Source organism: Choloepus didactylus, chromosome 3, assembly GCF_015220235.1.
Source record: "Choloepus didactylus isolate mChoDid1 chromosome 3, mChoDid1.pri, whole genome shotgun sequence".
In the NCBI taxonomy this organism is placed as follows: Eukaryota; Metazoa; Chordata; class Mammalia; order Pilosa; family Megalonychidae; genus Choloepus; species Choloepus didactylus.
Window position 1 is genome coordinate 167,612,845 of NC_051309.1, and position 25,487 is coordinate 167,638,331.

General features: G+C 37.5%; 1 protein-coding gene and 1 pseudogene across 1 annotated transcript in view; both read right to left on the reverse strand.

Moving 5' to 3' along the window:
• DCHS2 (dachsous cadherin-related 2) overlaps positions 1-25,487 on the reverse strand; it is a 275,014-nt gene that overhangs the window by 17,122 nt on the left and 232,405 nt on the right. The window contains 2 exon segments of the mRNA XM_037830862.1: positions 641-866; positions 8,539-8,652. Of these exon segments, the coding sequence (XP_037686790.1) occupies positions 641-866; positions 8,539-8,652 (340 nt within the window).
• LOC119529093 lies at positions 23,713-24,525 on the reverse strand (annotated as a pseudogene).

The following is a 25,487-nucleotide window of genomic DNA, read 5'->3' on the forward strand; positions in this document are numbered from 1 at the left end:
GGAGAAACTAAGGATAGGTGGGTTTTAGAGCCTGAACAAGATTGTCTCGTGAGCAAATTCTCTTGTTCATGACTTGGGCTTTTTACTGAGATAGGGCTCTTCCGAAAAGCTGCTGATCTGTGCCTTTCACATGAAACCTGGGCAGATCTGGAACTCTGAGAACTCTTTCTTGTCCCTGTGCCTCACTCCATGCTCTCCTGTCTGCAGCTCTACCTGACAAATGCTCACTCACCCTTTAGGAACTAACACAAGCCCTACAATTTCCTCCAGGAAGAATGCATGTCTCCTTCCTTTTTTCTCCCATAACACTAAATACACATTTCTATTATAGCATAAATTACTTGGCACTTAAATTATATACTTACGTTTCTGAATTCCCCAATAACTTGTACACACATTTATGAGGTTAGCCACCTTTGTGCCCCTACAGAGCCCCTACTAGGGCCCCCTAGAGAAAGCAGGTGGGCAGTAATTGAGCACTGAGAGACTAAAGAAGCAGCATAAACTCAGAAACTCCAGGCTTCATCCAAGCCATCAACATTGCACACGCTGAAGGCACATTTAAAATTTAATTTATGTGCTGGACAAGGGTCTTAAATATTCCGATGTAAGTTGACAGATACCAATTCACAAAAAAAGCCATATTCCTCTTACCTGTATGACGTGAGCACCGTAGAATTGGCCTTCAGACACTGATGATTGGTAAATACTTTGCTCAAAACGTGGTACATTATCATTCACATCCTGTATCAGGACCCTTATTTTGCAGTAGGCTCTATGCCTGCCACTTTCAGCTAAAATGATGAGTTGTATTTCATTTCTGACTTCGAAATCGAGAAACGTGGGTTCTTTCACAGTGAGTTCTCCTATTTTCATCCCCAAGGAGGGAAAGAAAGAAAAGTATGTTGCAGTTATACAAAAAGTCTTAAATGACATTTGACTTATATGCATGCTTACCTCTCCTTCCTGTTTTCTCAAAGCCAACCACTGGCTGCTCCCACCCCACCCTCTGCCAAGTGGGGGGTGGTCATTGGAAATAAATGGGAACTTTCAGATATTTGAAGGGTTTAAAAGTGAGAAGGGACAGACTCTATGAAATATCTGAAATTTGGGAGCTCTCTCTCAAATTGTCCTTATTTAGTCTATCACCATGTTTGGGAAGTCTACCTTGCAAACATTTCTGGAATCTGCCTTTGTCCAGCTCCACTTCTGCTACCCTTCTCCAAGCCACCAGCATTTCCCACCTTATCCATTGCATTACCCACTCAACTCCCTAGCAATCCAGTTTCAATTCTGAATTAAATAATAAGAAACAGATGCTGCCGTTTTGGTGCACAAAGCCCTCCAATGGCCTTCCACTGCCATTACGATGAAGTTGCGCAGCTTTAACCACCCTGAGGACCTGCAAGCTCAGGTCTCTGCCTCCCTGAACCTCATTCGTGTCATTCTCAACTTTGCTCTCTGCTCTGGCCACACTTGTCAATGTTCTGTTTCTCGAAGGTTTATCTCTGAGCCTTCCATCTTCCTTTCCATCTGCCTGGAATGTCCCTTATTTTTCTTCAGGGAACTTTCCAGGGTCCCCTATCCCCATGTCACCACCATGTTAGTCCCCAATGGACTCAGAAACATCTGCACTTTGCAGCAGCAGCAGCGTCACTGTGCTTGCCTGCTTCATGCAAGTTACCCGCTTATAAGCTCTCCCAGTGTAGACTGATGTCTTCTCTTACACCAGTGTCTGGCTTGGGGACAGACAGCACCCAATAACATTTGTTATACCCTCATATAAAGAGCATAATCAGGTTTGGGAAAGTTAGGGAAGCCGACTTTTTGAACATGCCATGCTCAAGTTTTTTCCCCAAATTAAAAAACATACTCCCTTGACACAATCTTCTTCTGTAGTTTCTACCCATGAAGGGTTGCTATGAGGAGTAAATGAAATACTGCACATTTAGAATGTTTCCTTGCAGTAAAATGATGCACGTTCCAGCATTCCACCCATGCATCCCTTCCATCATTAAATACAGATTTAACATCTTTAAAGTCTCCGAATTTAGAAAGATGAGAACATTTAATAGTCATGGACAAGTAGAAGTTTGATCTCCTGGTAAAAGAACCTGTACTATTTTCAGAAATGTGGCCTAGAAGCCACAGTTCTTACTCTATCAGAACCAGTTTCCTCAAATAACCAACCTAGTCCAAGACAAGCTCAGGCCATGAGGTACTTATGTGGATACCATGGGAATCATATCCCATTTCTAAAATTCTACCTCTGGGATTGAGTTTGTTTGGGAGGGTTACTGTTCACACACTGTTATTAAGAAAAATTAAGTATGTATATTCTACATTAAGAACTCATTATGCCACCACAACTAAATAATCATAAACTCGCTTTCATTTATTGACATCAGATTTAGTTACCACCTCAGAACTAGAAACAAATGACTTTTACAAACCACAGTCCATCATTGTTAAAAATACTTCTGACAGAAAATTTAGAGGATCTCTAAATTTGGCAGCTGGAGAATCATTAAGATGCATTTTGTCGGGATGGTGATGAAAGGAGCTGGTCTTTAAGAAATCTCTTAAAACCATGGGTGAGTCCTGCACCCCCAAATGCAGGGGAGCCCGAGTCTGAGGGGGATCCAAACTCTCACCCGGAGCTCTTCCCCACAAACAGAGCACCCGGCTTGCTATCATGTTCTATTAGGAAGGAAAGTTTGTTTGTAAAGGAAAAATACAATAGAAATGCAACATTAAATTGTCAGTGTCACTTAGTAGAAATGTGCCAATTATGTGCAGATCAAAGTGGATTTTTAAATAAAAGTCTTGTGTTTGGGCTTTGATAATTGAAATTTTGCACTTGGAATGGATCTATGTTCTAATGCTTTCGTTGCTTGGTTTTTATTTTTGGTGTAATAACTGGCATATGCTGTTAAAGTTCTGCAAATGGAAAAGACAATAACCCATCTGTGAGAAAATTTAAGGTTGGCACCCCAACTAGAGCCACATTTTGCCTTAGATGGTATATCTGCATTTTTCTTAGAGACACCAAGGATGTACTTTAATCAGTCAGATGAAAGTACTATTGGCTCTAATACTATGGGCAAAAATCCACATTTTCCTTAGAGTAAGAAGCCTCACATATACCAACTTCATGTTTATGCCTCTATTTTAATGTACCATGTATGTTAATAACTTGAGAATGAAACCACTGGAATATTTTCCTTCCCATATAAATGCATATTCAGTTTTTATCCAAGTTATAAAATACACTTTAAAATGAGATTAAGAAAAAAATGGGATTAAGTTTCTTCAAATTCTACATGCTCAATGGTGCTTCAATCAATTACATACTGTGCAAATGGATATGTACACACCCACAATAGTAGGTGATGAATATTTGTGTTATCCAATAGCTTTTAAACTCTTTTATGCTAAAATTATGTCTTTGAAACATTGGACGTTGAATCATTTTTAAATATCAATCTACCAAATAATGGAATGAATACTTCCACCATCTGTTATTTACATATTCAACTCAGTCAGACTCCAAATATCCTGCTGGCTTAGACAGTGAGTCGTAGATGTTTCTAAGCAAAGTGGCATGTAGTTTGAATACAAACATTAACCTTTGGTTTGTGGAATGTGGAAGAGATGACAAATGCTGGTACAAATGAACAGAAAACAGTTCTCATCAGAGAGCCATCTAATCAGAACTTATAACAATAATAACTAATTAAAATGGTTTTATCACATGTTTACCCTAAGAAAAGTGACCACAACTTACAGAATAGTATTGTTGAATCATCATACATATTAGTTTTCTTTTCTAACAATTTTATGGTTTATAATGCACATATTCATAAAACCTATACTAGGTTCCTTTAGACACAAGTGTCAAAGATAGCAAAGATGACATTAATACCGTAATTAAAATTTTGAAAAAGGTTTCTTGATAAAAGTGCTCTAAACTTCATACCTGGGCAAAACTCATGATAAAAAGCAACTAACTGCTTGATAAATTACATATGCATATTTATGATATATACATATTCACATGTGTGTACGTGTTAGAATGCATTGTTGAGTTGGCACATTAATAAGGAATCTGCAGAGGACTAAAATAAGAAATGAAAACAGTGATCCAGAGAGGTAGGCAAGCATCAAAGCCAGATTTTGTTCGAAACATTTCTACTACAACAAAGGAGACCTTGAGATTCATCTCTAATAGCCACACTGGGTATGACAAACAAGGGAAGAGGCCTGAATTCATTCAAGGGTGAAGGATATAATAGGAAAAACTTGCAGAAAGCTGGACACTCAAAGGTTACATCCACTCCAATGAGTGAACAGTATTAAAAATAAATAAATAAACACAGAAAGTTGCTTTTCTTGACCTTGGTATTGGTTGGAACTGAGAAAAAAAGTCTCTTCTGAGAATTCATTAGCTTAAGTCTAAATTTATACTATCAGTTATATTTATGAAAAATCCTTAAGAGTGAAATTTAAACTAGACTCCAGTTAATGATGTTTCCAGGTGAATGACAGAAGGAAAAGCAAATCCTCTCTGAAAAACAAAAATTCAACATAGGCTTCAAAAAATCCCCAAAGAAAAAGTTTCAAGGAAAATAAGTAGCTTATAGTCAATAATCATAAAAATCACAGAGAAACAAGGCGTCATGAATGAGAGGAAACAAAAACCACAGAGAGAATAATAAACCTACAGAGAGTTAAGATGCTGGAATCATTGGACAAAGAATATTTAATTATTACACATGTTTAAATAAATGAAAAAAGAAACTTGGAAACATGAGCAAGGAATAAGAGGTAATTTTTTAAAAAAAAAACATGAAAAGTTGAAAAAGAATCAAAGGGAACTTCTGGAAATAACAAATATAGTTCTGTAGACTGAAGAACAAAGAAATAAAGAGAAGAAAAGTATGAAAAAAGAAACGTAGGAGAGAGTGATATGGTCTAATATTTGTCTAGTTGGAGTTTCAAAAAGAGATACAAAGTAGATGGTTAGGTTCCTGTGTCAACTTGGCCAGGTGATGGCATCCAGTTGTGTTGTCAAGCAAGCACTGGCCTGACTGTTACTGTGAGGACATTTTGTGGACTGGAATCATCAGTAAGTTGATTGAATCTATGGCTGATTTACATCAACAATCAACTAAGGAGAGTGTCTTCAGCAATGAATGACAATTCATGCAATCAGTTGAAGGCTTTAAAAGAAGTGATGACTTCAGCAGTCAGAAGAGAGAACTTTCATCTCTACTTCAGCCAGCCAGCTTCTCCTGGGGAACTCATCAAAGACCTTGCAGCCTGCCCTATGGAATCTGGACTCGTGCATCCCCATGGTTGTGTGAAACACTTCTATAAAAATCTTATAATATTTACAACTATTTCTTGTTGGTTCTGTTTCCCTACAGAATCCTGATTAATACATGAAGGAATGGCTTTAGATTCACTGCTGACTTCTTAACAGCAGTAGTTGGAAGCCAGAAAACTGGAGGATATCTTTAACATGCTGAGAGAAAATTACTGTGAACTGAGAATTCTAAACTCAGCTAAAATAGCTTTTAAAAACAAGTATTAAATAGTGATAATTTCAGATGAACAAAATATGAGAGACTTTTCTACAACAGAAGGAAAGAGATGATACTAGAGAAATGTCTGAGATGTAGGAAAGAATGACTTAGCAAGGATGTTAGCAAAGAGGGAACTAAAATTCTGGTCAACAAAGAAGCATGTAAATTGAGAAAGGGTCATTTGAGGATTATTCAGGAGCAGGATATTGATTCATGTTAGACTTTAATTTAAATTATATATGTTAAAATAGTCTGACCACTAAAAGAAGAGAAATAATCTATATAATTTCCAACAAACACAAGGAAAAATGGTCATTTTCAGATGATAATTGTCTATCTAAAATGTACAGGTAGCTTATCAGAACCAGTAACAGTTTGCAAGTTTGCTAGATACAAAATCAAAATACTAAAGCCAATTTCAAGTGTATGTACCAGCACTGTCAGCAAATAGCATTTAAATTTTTTTATTATTTATGCAAGAAAATTATTAAGTACTTAAAACAAAATCTAAAAGAGGTGTCCATTATAGAAAAAAATTAAAACTTTATTGAGGGATATTAAAGAAAAAAGTTGGTGTGATAGAAGGCAACACTGCAAAAGTACAAGTTTCCCCCAAATTGATATACAGAACTAGTGCAATTCCAATAAAATTTCCTAAAATGTGTGTGTGTCTATAAAACTTAAAAAGTAGATTCAATGATATATATTAAAGCAAAATGCCAATAACATCTAATATACCCATGAAGGAAAAGAACATGGAGTTAGGGAAAATTGGGGGAGCAAGGCTTGCTTTTCCTGATATTAAGACTTTTTATAAAGTCAAAGCAATTAAGAGAGTGTGCTGTTGGGGTGTGGCTAGTCAGAGATAAATGAAAAGGAGTAGAAAAGCTAGTAAAAAGTCACAGGCACATGATCTAAGATAGTAGTGGTACGGTAGATCAAAGGGAATGCTATCCCCATTGGATAACTAGACTGAACGAAATAATTCATCACATCACTTAACACCAAACAGGAAACTCTAAATGTGTGACAACAGAAGAGTGGATAAACAAGTTGTGATATATAGTCATACAATAGAATAAAGCACTATAAAGACATGAAAAGGAAAGAACTCCAGCTACACGAATTAACACGAATAAACCTAAATTTGAAAAAGAAAAAGAAAAGAAATACTAATCCCCATAGAACATATAGAGTATGAATCCAATAAAAATTAAAAATTTTTATAAAAATTTAAAAAATTTAAAATTAGGCAAAATTAATGCATACAAATGCATTTAATACAAGTACAAGGGAATTTTTATCCCCAATGTCGGAGGCAGTGTTAAGTCTGGGCAGAGGTGAGAAATGAAGTGATTCGAAGGTGTGAGACGGTCGTGGTCATGGTTTATTTTATAACCTTGGTGGCAGGTACACATCATTCCTTGCTATTACTCTTTAACATGTACATACATGGTTTATGCAGGATAAATCTCACGTTCACTAAAATGCAGAGCGAAACAATCAAGCCATAGAAGAGCATAACTACCATGATTCTATTATGATGTTTAAAGCATGATTCTATTATGACAAAAAGAAAGGCAGGGAGTTCAATACAAAATTCAGGTTACTGACTGCCTCTCGAGTGAAACAGAGACATGAGAGAGAAGTAGCACACAGAAGATTTCTGAGGTTCTGATAATGTTTTACTTCTGAAGATGGGTGGTAAGCACATGGGTTTTTATTTTACTATTGTCAATTGAACAGTTTTGGGTGTTTAAATATACCTTTTTGTATATAATTCACAATAAAATGCTTAAATTATAAAATGAATAAATAATTAAAAATAAAGAGGTTTCTGTGGATGACCAATTTAGACTGCCCCTGTGCAAAATTTATTTGTACTTTAATGAGGAACTCTAGAAAAAATTAAGGCCAAGCCTGGGCCATGTTAGAAGGATTTAGGTAGCCAGGGAAAATGCAAACTCTGCTATTCTTTCTTCATAATATTCTAATATCAGTTTTGTTTCCACAAGTCCAGAAACAACTGGACTACTAAAAACTTAAGGCTTGGGGACTTTCGCAAATGGCACTTTTGCCAACAGGCTTCCCGTACCACCCTTTAACCCAATGGCAGGGTGAAGAGATAAAAAGTGTTCGCAGGTTTCTTCAGAAATATTGCTAACCAAAGGCTGTGTGGACCAAAAAGTCCTACCGCTGCCCTAGAAGAGACGGCTCTCACTTAAGAAATTACACCTCCCCTCTGCTGCTGAATTCTGTCCATGTGCATGGAGTACATATTAAATAAGGAAGTTGTATGGTAATAGAGAAATATTAAAAACATTCTTCTTGAGGTTTGACAATGAAGCAGTAGATATATATCTACTCCATAGTTGTTAGTAAAAGAGTATGTTTCAAATAATCAATTGGTATTCATTTAAAACACAGTAATGGTCTTATTAAAGCGAAATTTAATACATGCTGTATTTGGAAGTAATTTCTTTACCATCACATAGAAACCTTTCCAGCTGTCCTTTTTAGTTGCATTGTTGACATTAAGTGGCGAATTAGAAGAATCTCTGATGAAAATTCTCTAAGGCTAGATGTGTGCTTATTTTCAAGTGAAAGTCAGTATCTATGACTACTCTCATGCATCTCCAATTTTCCCAAATAAATGGGTAAATTTTAAGTAGAAATCAATTTATCTTCAAAATTTCAAAGAGTATAATGGGCATTTTCTAATTTTGAAATGTGAAAAATGGAATTCTTAGTGAGTATACCTAAACAGTTTTTGATTTCCAATAATTTCTCATCAGCTACCATAAAATACTCTTTCTTGTTTACCTTTTAAATTATTTACCATTTACAATTTCAACCATTCAAATTTTGAGTTTCCTTTGCAGAAGTGTTTATTACTAGCAACATTAAGTGGAGCAGGTAATAAAGCTACTATTGGGTAGACAAGGATTACCTGATTTGGAGCAGAGGGAAAAAACTCCATCATCATTTCCACTAAAAATCGAATATTTAATGCTGTCCCCAATTGAGTCAAGAAGAAAAGCTTTTACAGTCACAACAGATGTACCTGGAAAAATTAGAGAAAAAATTAATCCTTTAGGAGAAGAAATTTTCAGGGAAAAATAAGAGTAAATACTGGTAACTTATCATTTGCCTACTATATTCTCACTTGCTCACTCATTCAACGACAACTTATTGAGTGTCTTCAATAAACTACAACCCCTGCTTCGTGCTAGAGATATACTGGCAAACAAGATAGAGAAGGTCCCTGACCTCATGGTGGTTATTAACTGGTGGAAGGAGAAAGATAATAGGAGAAAGATAATAAACCATTAAAAATATATATAAACAATGTAGATTTTGGATTTTGCTGAGTATCCTGGAAAGAAAGAAAGAAGGTTTTTTGGGGGTGGGGGGGACACTCCTTTGCGTAGGCTTGACATTCCAGCGGAGCCTTGAAGTATGTGAAGCCATGGGAAAAGCTGCAAGAAGAGGATCAGGACAAGGAACAGCAGCTGCAAAGGCTCTGAGCTCGGGAAGGACTTGGCTTGGTGACGTACCGTGAGGGAGGGAAAGAGGTAGAAGGTAAAGGTGGTGTGTGTGGTAGGCAGGGGGTCAGAGCTTGTTCTAAGTGCAATGGAAAGGCACAGGAGCATTTTCAAGTTTAAGGAATAGAGTAAAATAATCTAGTTTAGTTTAAAAAATACCATTCTGACTGCTATGTGGTGAACAGAGAGAAGGGTAGGAAAGGAGCAGAGAGAGCAGTTAAGATAATACTGCAATTGTCCAAACAAGAGACATTGTCTGAGGATGGAGGCAGGGGAGATGGCAAGAAGGAGACAGATGAAAGATATATTTTTGCATGCTGTCCTGAACATTGGGCGGGATGAAAGCAAGGAGGTAACAAGAATATAAATTTAAGAAACCTTCCCTGAACCAGTTTCCAATCCAGTTGTAGGAAAAAGCAACCTGACTAGAAAGTGATCAAGGGCTTAAGTGCATGACACTAATTCTTTCAAGAATTGTTAAGATAGGGCAGGAGTCCTCAAGAGATGATGTCAAAAAAGAAGCAGAAATTGAGTTGTGAGTAGGAATCGGAAAGACAGGAAAGAAGAAAGTTATTTCAGATTATGGGGAACAGAATAATTACCAGCATGAAAGAATTAACATGGACTGTTTAGTGGCAATAAGACAACTGCTGTGAGTAGAACTGGGACCCTAGAAGGCAGAAGTAGAGAATAAAGTTAAACAGAAAGGAAGTGGGGAGAGGGGAAGGATGAAGAGGCAGGCAAGATATTTTATCAAGGATCCACAACTTTTTCCACAAAGGGCCAGATGATAAATATTTTAGGCTTTGTGGGCCATATAGGCAATGTCATTGTATGGGCACATGTTTTCTGTTCTCATGGGTAAACACCTAGTAAGTGTGTGTTTAGCTTTATAAGAAACTATGAAACCATTTTCCAAAACGGTGGTTCTATTTTACATTCCTGTTGGCAACATGTGAGAATGCTGGTTGTTCCTTAGTCTCTCTAACACTTGATATTGTTAGTCTTTTTAATTTCAGCCATTATAGTGGATTTGTAATAGTATCTCATTGTGCAGGTTTGGATGTATTATGTCCCCCAAAATGCCATATTCTTTAATGCAATCTTGTGGGGGCAGATGTATTAGTGTTGATTGGGTTGGAATCCTTTGATTGAGTGTTTCCATGGAGATGTGACTCAATCAACCGTGGATGAAATGTTTGATTGAATTATTTCCATGGAGATATGGGCCCCACCCTTTTAGGGTGGGTCTTGATTTAATCACTGGAGTCCTATAAAAGAGCTCACAAACAGAAGGACCTCAGAGCAGCTGAGAGAGACATTTTGAAGATGGCAGTTGAAAGCAGACTTTTGCTGACACATTGGAGATGCTAGCCCAGAGTTTGCTCCAGAAAAGCCAAGAGAGGACAAAATGCCCCAAAAGCAACATTTTGAAGAATGCACAGGAGTTGAGAAAGGAACTGGAACACAACCTGGGATCAGCAGATGCCAGCTACGTGCCTTCCCAGCCAACAGAGGTTTTCCAAATACCATTGGCCTTCCTTTGTGATGGTATACTCATGTTGATGCCTTAACTTGGACATTTTCATGGCCTTCAGACTGTGAATTTGCAATCAAATAAACTCCCTTATAAAAGCCAATTCATTTCTGGTATTCTGCATACCAGCAGCATTAGGAAACCAGAACACTCACTATGGTTTTAATTTTAACTTCCCTGATGTATGATGATATTGAACATCTTTTCATGTGCATATTGCCCATTTCCACCCTTCTTTTAAATTCACCTTTTTCCTTGGCTTCCTGGTCTCTGCTTACCCACCCCTTCTGAGAAACCTCCTCGTAAGTCTTTACTGGCCCTCTGGTCTTTGGCTTGTAATGACTGCTACCGACTTCAGATTCTGAATCTGGCAAGGCCTCTCCTCTGCCTGTCACCCTGCCCCGTGGGATGCTGCCTCCTGGCTGAGGTATGCAAGCTTGTCCTGACTGGGGAGCAGCGGGGAGGGGTGGACTTTCCAGGAGGCCCCTGGTTGCTGGGCATGCAGCAAAGGGGACCTGGTACAAGACAGTGCAGTGAAATACGAGAGGAAAAGTGGAAGAAAGCATTTTAGAAGGAAGCAGGAGCTGATATGGGGCCAGAATGAGTGAAAGGGCTCATTGACTCAGTCGCCTTTGAGTAAAAGCAAGAAGCAAGGAGAACTGAAGGGGCCAGGTGGGTGAAGGAGGTCAGAGAGCACCTGAGGCACCTCAGGCTTCAGCTCATTGCTGCCGGCAGGGAAGGCAGGCTTCAGGGAGCTAGAAATCCTGGCCTGTCCAAGAGAAGCCTCAAAATTCATATTTATTTTAATGTGAACTCTCCCAATACTTACATGTTTGAAAATAGTTTAATTTAGGAAAAATAATAAACAACCACAACCACAGCTATTAGACTGACAACGTTCTGACTCTGCCCTTTTACTGTCTCTGATAACCATCCCTTTTAGCACTTAGATTATGGTACTCATTTGTCATTCATGAACAGGTCCTGAATGCATTTGAAGACTGATTTCATTTCCCCGAGAACAGAGGATGTTTATATTTGTACAAATATATAAATATACAAATATATAAATACGCAAATATACATTTGTATTCTGTAAAGCACATAGCAAAGTGCTTTGCACATAGCAGGTGCCTAATAAGTATGGGAAAAAGAAAGGTAAGAAAGGAGAGGGAAGAAGTAGTGAGGTGGTCACTGAAAGTGTCTAGCCTGAGAGATTAGAAAAATGTGGGTCTCTTGGCTACAGAATCCTTCTAAACCAACAGCAATTTTTAAAAACTCCCTCAGTGCTATGATACCACATCTGATAATGGGATTTGCAGTAGTTAAAAAAATAATTCAGCACTGTTTCAAGATCTCTTCACTGAACCCTAATGCTCAGGCCTCAGGTAGCACAGCTTGAAAGCTATCCTGCCAGAAGTCAAAGTGAAAATGATCATTCAAATTGAGCCAAACTGCTATATTATTTTTCCTGGATAGTTAAAAGGTTTTCACTGAAAAGAAAGAAAGGGGCCCTTTCAGCACTTAAAACTCAAAGAAAAATGCAATTATCACTATAAATAGTATAGGAAACAAATATGTGATATTGCCTGCAAAATTGAAAATTCGGTGATAACTCAGAGAGAAAAGGTATAAAACAGAACTTGTTATGGAGAAAGAACAGGAAAACTGAAAGGGAATATAATAATATTACTCTTTGGAAACATTATGCTTAATATAAACTGTGACAAAGTTTAAAAAACATTTATCAGGATTACAAATGTTTGCTCATGTCAAGCCAGTTGTGAAGTCATTTAGTGACAAAGTAAAGGATTTTAATCAATCCCGGTGGAGTCAAGTTACTATACACGTTGATCTCTTCCAAACTGCATTGTAATCTGATGCTTATTTTATTACTTTTCAGGAGGTATTTTGTTAATATAAAAATATTTTACATTTTTGGTAGGAATATGCCTTCACAATAGTGCAAATGTTTTATCTTCAGTGTTCAATCACAGTTTTGTGCTTCCTGAAACAACTTATATTTTAAACACAGGAAATTTTATTTCAAGTGGCCTGTCACATATTCTTAATCATGGCAGTAAGAAGAGAAACAACTATGCAGGCAAGATGTACAGTCTTGCTGACAGCCTGTTCTTCATGGGTTAGGATGCTTATTACACGCCCAGTTACAAAAGAAAACACGGAGATTGCTTGCAAGTAAAAGAACAAAGATGAGTACAGAAGAGCAAATAAGAATCACATATGGCCTCCCTCATAAAATGAACAATTTCTTTTTATTACAAATAAAATTTTCATAATATCAAATTAAATTATATTGTATTACACAAAGAATTTCATTCAATGAAAATATTTCAAACTATTTGCCAAAGTCAGCAAAGAGCTGTAAGTGTTTATATATGTTCTTCCTCTGACGAACTAAATTTGAGACTGTCCTGAAAAAAAGAGAAAATAACTATAGAATTTCTATATTCTTTTCTATAGAATAACTATAGAAAAGAGAAAACAACTTGAATCCTTCTAGATTTGCTTACTGTGCACATTTTTTAGTAAAAGTCTCTTGCTGGGCATGTAGATAAAATTTAAAATTACTGTTCATTTCACATCAAGGTAGAGATGGCATGATATGAAAAATCAACAGTGTAACTTCTATTCCTGTGAGGTAAATGAAACATACGTAGGAATTTACCTTTTACATTTTCAGGCTTTTGCGAGATTCACTTTAAGTCTAATATTTCATCAAAAATGTGTAAATATATTTAATGTTCTTGTTTTTTCCTTCTTTACAAAACTACAATTAAAAACCAAAATGACAACAGCAGTGAATATAAGTTTAAAAGCAGAATTATATAACTACTAACACAATATGACTTTAAAATCAATAATCATGGAAATATTTAGGTAAAATGCTTATGAAAACATGAAATTCAGAATTGTCCATGAGTGACTACTTCCTTAATTTATTTCTGTTTTCCTAAGCAATGCAGGAGTTTTCTTACTGATGACTGACCTGAGAGAAACTGATTCTTTAAACATTTGTGGGATCTAATAATGATCTATTATCTTCTAACAGTCCAGACACTGAAATCATAAATATATTTCAATCCTTTAAGAAGAAAAGTTGACTTTTTCTCTTACATTTCCATCATCAGAAATGGCTGAACAAATGTTACTGAAGCTTTCTAAAAAACCACCCCTGGGATGAGATATAGCATGACAAATGTATGCTCAAAAGGAATAGCTTTCCAAAATTTGAGAACAAATGAAAACCATGCTTTAAATTGGAAAAGGTGAATGCTGGACACATTTGCTTTTGTGAACATCTAAACAAATGATGGACTAAGCCAAAAAAAGTGCTTATTTACTTTTATAAGCTTTCCCAAAGGGATATGAGGAAGAAAGTCAACATAGGATTAACATATACAACGTGAAGTAACAAAAAATTGATTATGTCTAAAGCATATTTTTAATGGGTGTTAGGGATTGCATCATGTCCCCACAGAAGACATGCTCAGGTCTGAACCCCTGGTCCTGTGGGTGTGGATCCATTTGTAAATAGGATCTAGGAAGATGTTATTAGCTCAGATGTGCCCAAATTGAGTGAGGGTGGGCCTTAATCCAATATGGCTGAAGTTACTATAAGCAAAGGAAATAGGATGCGGACAGATGCCACAGGGAGCAGCCAGAAGACAGACGTGAACAGAACCTGGAAGAGAAAGGAGAAGCCAGGAGAGGCCACCATGTACATTGTCATGTGATGGAAAAGCCAAGAACACCAAAGATTGCAGGCTAGCCAGAAGATACCAACCCCAGGAGGAAGCAAAGCCTTCTAGCCTTTGAAATCGTGAACCAAGCAATTTCTGTTGTCAAGTCAACCCATTGTATGGTATTTGTTTTAGCAGCTAGGAAACTAAAAATCTTTGGGATATAGAATTTAGTGGACTTTTTTCTTTTTTAGAAAAGAAGTAATTGATTATTTATAAATGGCTGTATTTAAACACTTAAAATTGCATTCATAACAACGTATAGAAAGGCAGATGCTAAAAATGAACCCTGGACGTTCCTACTATCTTTCTAATTTTATGATTTACAAAAGACTACATTTAAAACATGAGCTTGGGAATTTTCAGTTTTGCTTCAATGGTGATTGTGGGCTTGATGCTTCTGACCTTCCCCTCTCTTCCTAGCCATTTTCTATTGGGCTCCCTATCCCAGGTTTATAACCAAGACTTCAGATTCCCTATATTTTTATTCTCCTTTCCAGCTCCCGGAACCACATACTCAGCCAGAGTCCAGAGTCTGCACAAGTTCAGAAGGAAAGATTGGATACTTTTTCTACACGAGTGATGCTCAACTTTGGCCATGATATGCCTCAGCTCATTTCCAATTTTCTCAAGAAACAAAGCAAATGTCTCCAAAAAATCTTAACATTGTATTTCACTTAGATTAAAGAAATGACTCTTAAGATGTTTTTAGTACTACAAAAGGCTACTTCAATTTTTCTACATTATTGTTACAGCAACTCTTCAGGAACACAGCATATTATCCACAAAATAATATGAAACCACAGTTCAACATCCACAAACAATAAGTGCTAATTAAAAACAAAATAAAAGAAACACTAATATTAATAATGCATATTTATTCTGATTTTGATTTAAATATTAATGAAAATTTCTTGTAAACTTTAAAGCACTGTAAATCAAAGATATCTTGCAGTTTGCAAACAAACACAAAATAAACAAAAGAATAAACAACACTCCTTCTCAACTCTTCCAAAAAATTGAAGAAGAGGGAATACTTCTTAACTCATTATCCTAACACTAAAGCCAATTAAAGATATCACAGGAAAAGAAAATCATATACCTGTATCCCTTATTAATACAGATGCAAAGATCCTCAACACAATACCAGCAAACCAAATCCAACAGCACATTAAAAGGATTACATACCATGATCAAGTGTATTTATCCCAGGAATGCAAGGTTCAACATAATAAAATCAATGTAATATACCACATTAATCGAATGAAGGAAAAACAAAACATGATCATCTCAGTTGATTCAGAAAAGACATTTGATAAAATCTAGCAGTAATCTTTTATGATAAAAATTCTCAGAAAAATAGGAATAGAAGGAACTTCCTAAACATAGAAAGGGCATATATGAGAAACTCACAGCTCACATCATCTTTAATGGTAAAAGATTAAAAGTTTTCCTCCTATGACTAGGAGCAAGACAAGGATGTCCACTTTCACTACTGTTGTTCAATATTGTACTGGAAATGGTAGCCAGAAAAATTAGGCAAGAAGAATAAAAGGCATCCAAATTGGAAAGGAAGAAGTAAAATTTACCGTTTACATGGTCTTATATATAGAAAAGCCTGAAGAATCTATAAGAAAACCACTAGATATAATAACTGAATTCCAAAAATTGGCAGGGTGTAAGATCAACATTCAAATACTAGAGGTGCTTTTATTCACCAACAATGAACAATTAAAAAAGAGATCAAGAAAACAATTGCATTTACAACAGCAAAAAGGAGCCAAATAACTAGGAATGAATTTAACCAAGGATGTATAGGACTTGCTCACAGAAAACTACAAATCATTATTGAAAGAAATTAAAGAAGACCTAAATAAATGAAAATATATTCCATGCTTATGGGTTGGAAGACGTAATACTATTAAGGTGTCAATATTACCCAATGTGATTTACAGATTCAATGCAATCCCAATCAAAACTACAATAGCCTTCTTTGCAGAAATGGAAAAGCTAATCATAAAATACATATGGAAAGGTAAGGGGTTCAGAATAGACAAAACCATCTTGAAAATACAAAACAAAAAAAGTTGGAGGACTCACACTTCTGATTTAAAACTTATTACAAAGCTACAGTAGCCAAAACAAGGTATTAGCACAAGGACATACATATAGATCAATGGAATCAAATTGAGAGTTCAGAAATAAACCCGCACATATTATGGCCAATTGATTTTTGACAAGGCTGCGAAGTCTACTCAATGGGTAAAGAATAGTCTCCACAACAAGTGGTGCTGGGAAAACTAGACATCCATAAGCAAAAGAATGAAGGGGGACCCTACCTTACATTATATATAAAAATTAACTCAAAATGGATTAATAAATTGAACATAAGAGCTACAAGTAAAAAACTCTTAGAAGGAAACACAGAGCTATATCTTCAGGACCTTGTATTAGGAAATGTATTCTTAGGCTTTCTACCAAAAGCATGGGCAGCAAAAGAAGAAAAGGTAAATGGGACTTCATCAAAATTAAAAACTTTTGGGCAAAGCACATTTTCAAGAAGGTGAAAAAGCAACCAATAGAATGGGAGAAAATAATCAGAAATAATATATCCAATAAGCATTTTGTATCTAGAATATATAAAGAAATCCTACAACTCAACAAAAAAAGACAAACAACACAATTAAAAAATTGTCAAAGGACTTAGACATTTCTCCAAAGAAGATACACAAATGGCCAATAAGCACATTAAAAGATGTTCAACATCATTATCCATTAGGGAAATGAAAATCAAAACTGCAATGAGAAACTACCTCATACCCACTAGGATGGCAATTATTAAAAGAATGGAAAATATCAAGTGTTGACAAAGATGCAGAGAAATAGGAACCCTAGTACATTGTGTGGGAAGTGCAAAATGATGCAGCTGAAGTGGAAAACTGAGTTCCTCAAAACATAGAACTACCATATGACTGAGTAATCTCACTTCTAGGTATACACCCAAAATAAGTGGAAACAGGGACTGGAACAGATATTTGTACACCAACACAGACGAACCATGAAGCCATCCTGTTGCATGAAGCAGGTCATACAAAAAGAAATTACATGATTCTTCTTACATGAAATAACTATAATATGCAAATTAAATTCATAGATACAGAAAGTAGAGTACAGATTACTGGGGTGGAGATACAGAGTTAATGCATACTTGGTCCAGTGTTTCCCCATGGGGTGATGAAAAGTTTTGGTAATGAATGGTGGTGATAGTAACACAATATTGTGGATGTGATTAATCCCACTGAATTGTATGTTTGGGAGTGGTTGTAATGGGAATTTTTGTGTTCTGTATATGCTTCCACAATTAAAAAAAGAAAGATTAAAGAGACAATGACCTCTCAACTCATTCATAAAAAATGTGTATGCAAATGATAAAGCAAATGTGGTAAAATGGTAACAGGTAAATCTAGGTACAGGGATTAAGAGGCATTCTTTGTAGTATTTTTTATTTTGCAACCTTTCATTAAGTTTGAAATTATTTCCAAATAAAATGTCTAAAAAATGGGAAAAAAGAGACAATAACAATTAAATGCAATACATGATCCTGGACTGGATCTAATAATGGAAGAGAAAGTGCCCAAAAGGAAATCATTGGGACAAAGGAAACAAATACACCATAGACCACATGCTTTATATCACTTAAATTTCTTGAACTTGATAACTGTACTTTATGAGGCAACTATCCTTGTTCTTAGAAATACACATGAAAGTATTACGGGTTCAAGGAGCATCATGTATGCAACCTAGTCTCATATTTAGAAAATAGAAAGATAAATAAATTATAGATAGATAAAAAGAATGATATAACATGGCAAAATGTTAAAAGTTAGTAAATTTGGGAAGATAAGAGTAAGGTGTATTTAAAACAATACATTGGTTTTGTATTGTTTTAAAAGTTCCTGTAAATTTGAAATCATTTCCAAATAAAAAGTTTTTTTTTAAAGAATCACATAACAAAGCACCCCTCTGATCCTAAGGGTTCTTTGAGCTACGGTCATATTCTTTCCCTTCAGACAAGACTTGTGAACAACAGTCTGAATTCACTGTCTCCACTTCACTCTTCATCTCGATATCCTCTGGCTTTTAACATAAAATGCCAGCAAATTAGTTCTCTCCAAAGTTCTCAGTCCCCTCCTAAGCTGCTAAACTCTGTTCAGCCTCACACAAGTCCTTTCAGCAGCCACGGCTGACTCCTGAGTTCATGCTAAGAACCAAGGCGTGTCAGTTCCTGGTGACCCAAACCACACAACACCAACCGAACAAACTTACTCCTCAGAACTTCTTCTTTGGATTCTCCCTGCCCCTTATTATACTAATCCCTTATTCCCTTATTGTCTTAGTCTTTATTTTTGACGTATGCCCTTATCTTGCTAACACATCTTCATGTTCTTACCTCCCGATTCTAAGACGACATCCCCAAACCATCTCAGGTAACACTCTTACCCACACAGCTGAGGTGAGGTACACCCAGAGGCAGCCCACCACCTCACTCAATTGAGGTCACCCTCAGACTTATCTAATTGTCACTGTTGAGTCCATATCTTCTCCAACCTCTGCCCCAAATCAGATGTGGTTGACCACATCCTGCTCCTTGAATTTGGCATTTTGTTTCTAACACCATTCAGCCAGGTGTTGTCTCTATGGCTCTGGCCACTCCATCTTGCTCTCTTTTGTAGATGCATCACATCTCCTAACTTCTGTGAAATACTGATGTTCTACTGGATTTTCTTCTCAGTCCTCTGTCCCTCAGTCTTGGCAGCACATTGGAAACACATGGGTGCTTCCAATTCACAATGCCTGGTCCCACCCTCACAGGTTCTCATTTAATTGTTAAAGGGTAGGAATTAGTACTTTTAAAGTGCCCTAGGTGTCTCTACTTGCAGTCAAGTTTGCAAACCCCTAGTCTAAACAACCCCCAGTCCTGTTGAGGCTGCTCTTTAAACATTGGCTCACGTTCCCTCTTGTCTTCCCTCACTGCTATGGCCTTATTCAGGCCCTGGTCACTTACTGTGTGGATCACAAGACCCTCCTGACTCACCCCTCACCCCAGGCCATGCTTCACCCAGCCTTAGCAGTGAGCTTTTTACAATAGCAAGGTTGTCTGTCACTCTTTTGAGAATTTAAATGCCTTCAAAGTCTCTCCATTGCACCTTATCATGGAAAGCATGTGAGAGCCTCCATGAACCCCACTCTCCAGCTACTCCAGGTGATCTGCTGGGCCACACGTAAACTCACCACATGCTCTCTTCAGTCCCCAAGACTTTGAACATGCCATTTCCCCTGGCTGCAATTATCTTCTCTACCTATCTGCATGTGTTTTTGCCTGGCTTTATTCTCATTTGGCTATGTGTTTTTTGTTGTCTTCAAAATATAATAGTGAAATGGTGAAACAATTTCAATAAACACCTACTATGAGTGAGTTCTTTTCTTAGCTCTGCTACCCACAGTGTGAAGCTTCTCCCAGCTATTTCTGGCTGCACTTTCATCCTCGTGTCTTAGACTTATAAGTATTGGTAATACTGATGGTAAAATGCTTTACAGGTTACAAAGTGCTCATTTGATCATCAAAACAACCTTGTAAGAGAATAGAAGAAATAGATGATCGAGACCCTTTAAAAATTGAGTATTAAGTACGTCAGTCAACATGTAGTACAAAGTTTGTGGGGAGAGGATACAATAGTGAGAGACATCCTCAAGACTGTCCTTCAAGAGTTAAAATGTATGCAGCAAAGCTGCAGTATTACACAGTACAACTTGGATATGCAAAGAAAAAATAGTTTGTTTTTGTTTTTTTATTTTTTACAGTTGATCTAATATTCCTTACGAACTCCAACCTGCTGGATAATAGGAAAAAACAATCATCTCAAGCATGCTTTTGTCATCTCAGTCTCTTTCTTTTAAAACACATTTTTGGATGAATTAGTGTCTTTGGAGTACATACTCAGTCTTTTAGAATCCCTCCTCTTTTTGCCGCTCCTCTCTAAGGTGGCGCTGGTGGGGGTGTGTGTGGGACTCTCAGGGGTGTGGTGGGATCTTCATGTGCTGTCCCCCAGCCCTTAAAGGTTGTCTCTGGGCAAAGAGTCTGGGCTATCACGTCAACTTGGTCCAACTCCAAACTCCACTGCTGACCTGGCCCTATCTCTGCTCTTTTTGATACTGCAGACCCTTTAGAGTATCATCCAACACTGTGTTCAGGCTGCTTAGCCCTCAGCTATCAGGGTGGGTCTTCTCATCCTCTGCAACAGGGGTTCCCATGGCAGGCCTCCTGGCCTGTGGTCTGTTAATCTGTGTCCACAGGTGGGAAAGCAGGGCCTACCAGATGGCGTCCATGCCTCACAAGATCCAAATGAGATGGAATACTCACTCATGTCTTCTTTTGGCCTAAACACATTGACCATTTTACTTGTCTTGGGTTGGCAAAGGGCCATCCTAAGAGGTGGTGTCCTCCCAGAGCTCCAAATGCCCTCTGCTTTTAGCTTTTCCCTCAATCTAGCTAAGACTGGCCCCGTGCAGGATTATAGCGCCAAGGAAGGAGGTGCTAAGATGCACTGGGTTGACCACTTGCTTCCTATGACTTTTTTCCCTTCCCCTCCCTATACTCCACCCAGGAACTAGAAGGGGTGGGTTTTCTTTTCATGTGGCAGAGACTTTATGAACTATCTTTGTTGCTAGTAAGGATTGCCTGTTTTGTTTGTCTGAAGCAGAACATTCTCTTTTGATTCCTCCTGTAAAGAACCTATTGTTTTCCAAAACAAATGGATGGCCCTTGTAGAACAGGTGGAAGGTCTTATCCACAGGCAGGCAACAGAGAAAAGACTACTACTATAGTTCAAAAATATTAACCCTGTTCCATCTCTATAAAGAGTTGTGCAAAGTCACCATAGAAAAAAATAAGACAGCTCCCAGGCCAGAAATCTTGACTGAGGGGTTCAAACACCCAAAGAAGGAATGTGTAAATCAAAAGGAAGTTGGGCAGCGATGGAAGCCCAGTGAATAAGAGCATCACCAAATCCTACTTTAGCAGTGCTGTGAATGCATGGTTTGAGGAGAGGATGACATAGGCCGGAGACAAACACTTCAATCATCCTGCTCTAAGTGTTCAGGATTAGCAAGCAATTTTCTGATTACAATTTGGCTTCTTGTGTCCCTTTTCCTACAAAGAGAGAAATGGTCATCCTGACAAGACTATTGTCACCCCACATGGCAATCACATTTCTCCCTTATAAATCAAAAACTGACATCTGGTTTAATTTAATCATATTGGTTAATAAGCCCCAGGCCTGAAAGAAGGAACTACTCTTGGTTTGTTAATAAAATGATGCCGTAAGCCTATATATCTGAAACCCAGATGCAGGACCGGGTAAATTCACTAAGATAAGGGCTGCTTTGTGAGGTGTTTTATCTTCTTTTGAGAAAACCTGACTCTGCCCAAAGCCTTTCTCATTCTAAGTCCTCCAGAGCTGACTTGGACGCAGAGGTAAGGTGATGAAATTCCATGTGATTGAAAATGGTTAGTTAGATGTATTCATTCCAATAAATTTTATTACAAGTATGAGACTGGCCCAAAATACTGCAATAGGAATGATGGATAATATTTGCCTATTTCTTTTCATTATCTGGAAAATTTATATGTTGGACCTGTTCCAAAATTGTGGAGGACATAGAGACACAAATTTCAAATTTATGGAGAACTCCATCACCTTGGAAATTATAATTCTTATTTGCTTTGGAGACAAAATTGAACAGATGGTAGTGTTTTAAAAACTGCAACTATTTCATTGTTGTTCTATAACTGTTATGCAACAACTGGCTGCTCTCATGTGAATTTATACCCAGCTCACTTTATAGTGTTTTATGGATTTTGGATAGGAAGAGGAGAACAACAACAAGAAAAACAGCTACTATACTAGCATGACCTCATTTAATCCTGACAGTATCTCTTTGAGGAACTCATTATCATCTCTAGAGAAGGAGAAAGAGGCTTGCAGATGTTAAAAGCAGAACTTGCCAATTGTGTGTTAGAGCCATGACACGCACTGCCCCACTCAGCTATGCTATCACAAGTGTGCTGTCTTACCAAGGGTAGGAGCCAGAATTCACTGGATTCAATGGCAAACAGAAAACAGGGACAAGGTGCATAAAATATGGACATTTCAAGCCAAAGTTTTGCCTGGAACATGAATTCAATACAGACTGCCAGATTATATCAGAGATGCTAGGGGGTGGGTTTTTTTTTGTTTGTTTGTTTGTTTTGTTTTGTTTTAATTTGGCTTTTGAACTCCAGAAGTTTGTAAAAGGGTAAACCCATTGACCAGTGTTAGAATGCCCTTGATATAAATTATTCAATAGCACTTCATAGCTGACCGCATTACTCCCTCCACCAATATACCGGTAATTTAGCTTTTATTTTCAAATGAAAAGTTTATACTGCCATCCCAGGTATAGGTTAGTTGTATCTAATCAGATTGGACAGAGGCTTACCTTGTCATCTTTTCTTCTCCCTTTCTCTTTCCTGCTGTTTGCCACAGTTTCTAGTTTACCTCTCAGCTTAGACTTTCTACCCTTCACAAATGGCACATTTATTCTTCAAAGAGAAGCCCCACCCCATTGTTCAGACATCTTGTAATGTACACCTACCTGGATATTTATGGATACCATATGCTTGGAATATTTCCAGAAGTATTTCTCACCTTCCCATGTGTAATATTTAATAAATAAATTTTAGAGTGTTAGGATTTATTAAAAAGATCAACATCAAGTTTAATTGAATTAAGTAATTCCAAATATAAGGGGGACTAAGAAGGACAACTCTGATCAGAGGTCAAGGAAAACACAACACTGATGGCTTCCCATCCGTTTACTTGTTCACTTTTCTGAATGAATCTTAAAGCTCCTTTAGAGGTAAGAAAGTAATTTGGTCTTCACTGTCTTTTGTCCTAAGATTTTTTTTTCTAATACACCAATCACTTTTATTAACCATAACCATAAGTTTGTATTTAAAACAATTATATTTCACTCTCACTGTTTTTACATCTGTCAAAATAACATCATTTCACTGCAAAATAAATCACATGCAATTAACTCCCTGATACTTGCTTTTTTATTTTGTTAACAAGCACTAGAAAAGGTCACATCACCTCATTAGGAAAACATTCTCTGGGACATGCTGTTGTTGCTGTTTTCCTTGCATTTAAAAAAAAGAACTCCAGCCAAGGGCCCTTTCAAAGGGCTATTCTTTTTCCTTTCACAAGCTGTGCTGGAAACCTCCAGAAATCCTTCAGGTCTATGCTATCTTTAATTCCAAACAATCTTGCCATTTCCACAGCTTCCTTCTCCATATTTTCGTGACTGGTGCCCTGCACATCCATAGAGTGGTAATTGGCACTGATACAAGGGCAGGAAATCGCCTTCTGGAATCCTTGATTTTCCATGGTGCTCCCCTCCTAGTGCAGATGGTCCACCGGCCTTCAGGGGCCCTCGTGTGTGCCCAAGGGTGCAAGCAGACAGCTGCTGTTGGGGTCAGTGTGCTCCAAGGCCGTCCATGCACCCACGACTGATTGCTAGTCCTGAAGGGGAGTTAGTGCAGATCCTGGTCCAAGGGATGGTGGGATGTCTTCTTGCCTGAATCCCGAGGTCTGTTTACCAGCATGGCCAGAATACTGAGTTCAGTGGCACACTCCACATATTTCAGAATTCCCCAGAGGGTGCAGTGTCTGAAGAGTTCTTTGTCTTCCTGGAAATCTTGGACCTTCATGACCACTTTTTCATTTGAAATAGATTCTGACTTTGCAGTGGGCACATTTCTTATGACCATTTATTCCATTGGCTTCACCTCCTTTCTGCAGAATTTTCCAAACTCATCCCTAAAGTGTTAGATATCAGCACTGGACACTAGATTTTTAAGGACAAGAAAGCCATTTTCTTCATAAAATTGTCTCTTGTTTCTGGCTCAGAACATTCTTAACTAGAGTATACTGGAATTGTTGAGGGTGGATACTGGCAGGGGAAACAGCCCCTGAAATGGGGGGAACCATGGCAGCCCCAGGAGTGGAGAGAGCACAGGCGGGGACGGCACCACCCAGGGGACTGGGCCCTTAGGGCCCCCTGCTTCCCACCTCCAGGAGGGAATGTGGGTGGGGTAAGGGCTGAGGGCCCAGTCTTTTGTCTTAATAGTTTATATCAGATGAGGTTGCTGTTGATCATATTGATTAATCCCAACTGTGATGGTTGGGAGTGGATGGAATTGGGGTGTGAAAGCACAAATTTACTAAGATGCTGCCTGAGTGATGGGAAACAGGCTGACATCAAGGAGATTTTCTCTTATAATGGCAGCCTCACATCAACAGAAAGAACTTGTGATATACAAATGAAGACACATTGCAAAAATGAAAACAGGTGCTTACTTTCTCCTTCCACAGAAGTTTTTATTGGTATTCTTATTGAATGATTTCTGAATTCACCACAAATATTATTACTAATCCAAAATTTAAAGTATTTCATATAGAAATACTTAAATTATTACATTCATTGATATCGTCTCTCAATCCCTGTAAGAATATAAGTTTCACTAGGGCAAGGATCTTTGCTTTTTAGTTATTTAATATATCTTAGTAGAAAAATACCTAGCATCTAACAAATACTCAGTAAAAGATTGTTGAAGGGATGAATAAAATATCTGAATAGTGGTTGTGTAGAATAGTGGGGTGCTCCAGAGGACAGAACCAAGATTTTCGGATAGACATAAAAGAGACAGAAGATCTGGGTTCAACATATGAAAGACTTTCCAAACTAAGAGTTTTCTAACTCTGACATGCAATCAAATCACATTTTAGAGCTTACTAAAAACAACAACAGTTCCTGGACCCCAGAAATAATGAAGCAGAACCACCATGGGTCACTAGTTTTACATTCAGGTTCAAAGAACCACTGTCCTAAACTCTCAATTACCGAGGTATTCAAATAGAGACTGAAAGACTGCACACCAGGGATGTTTCAG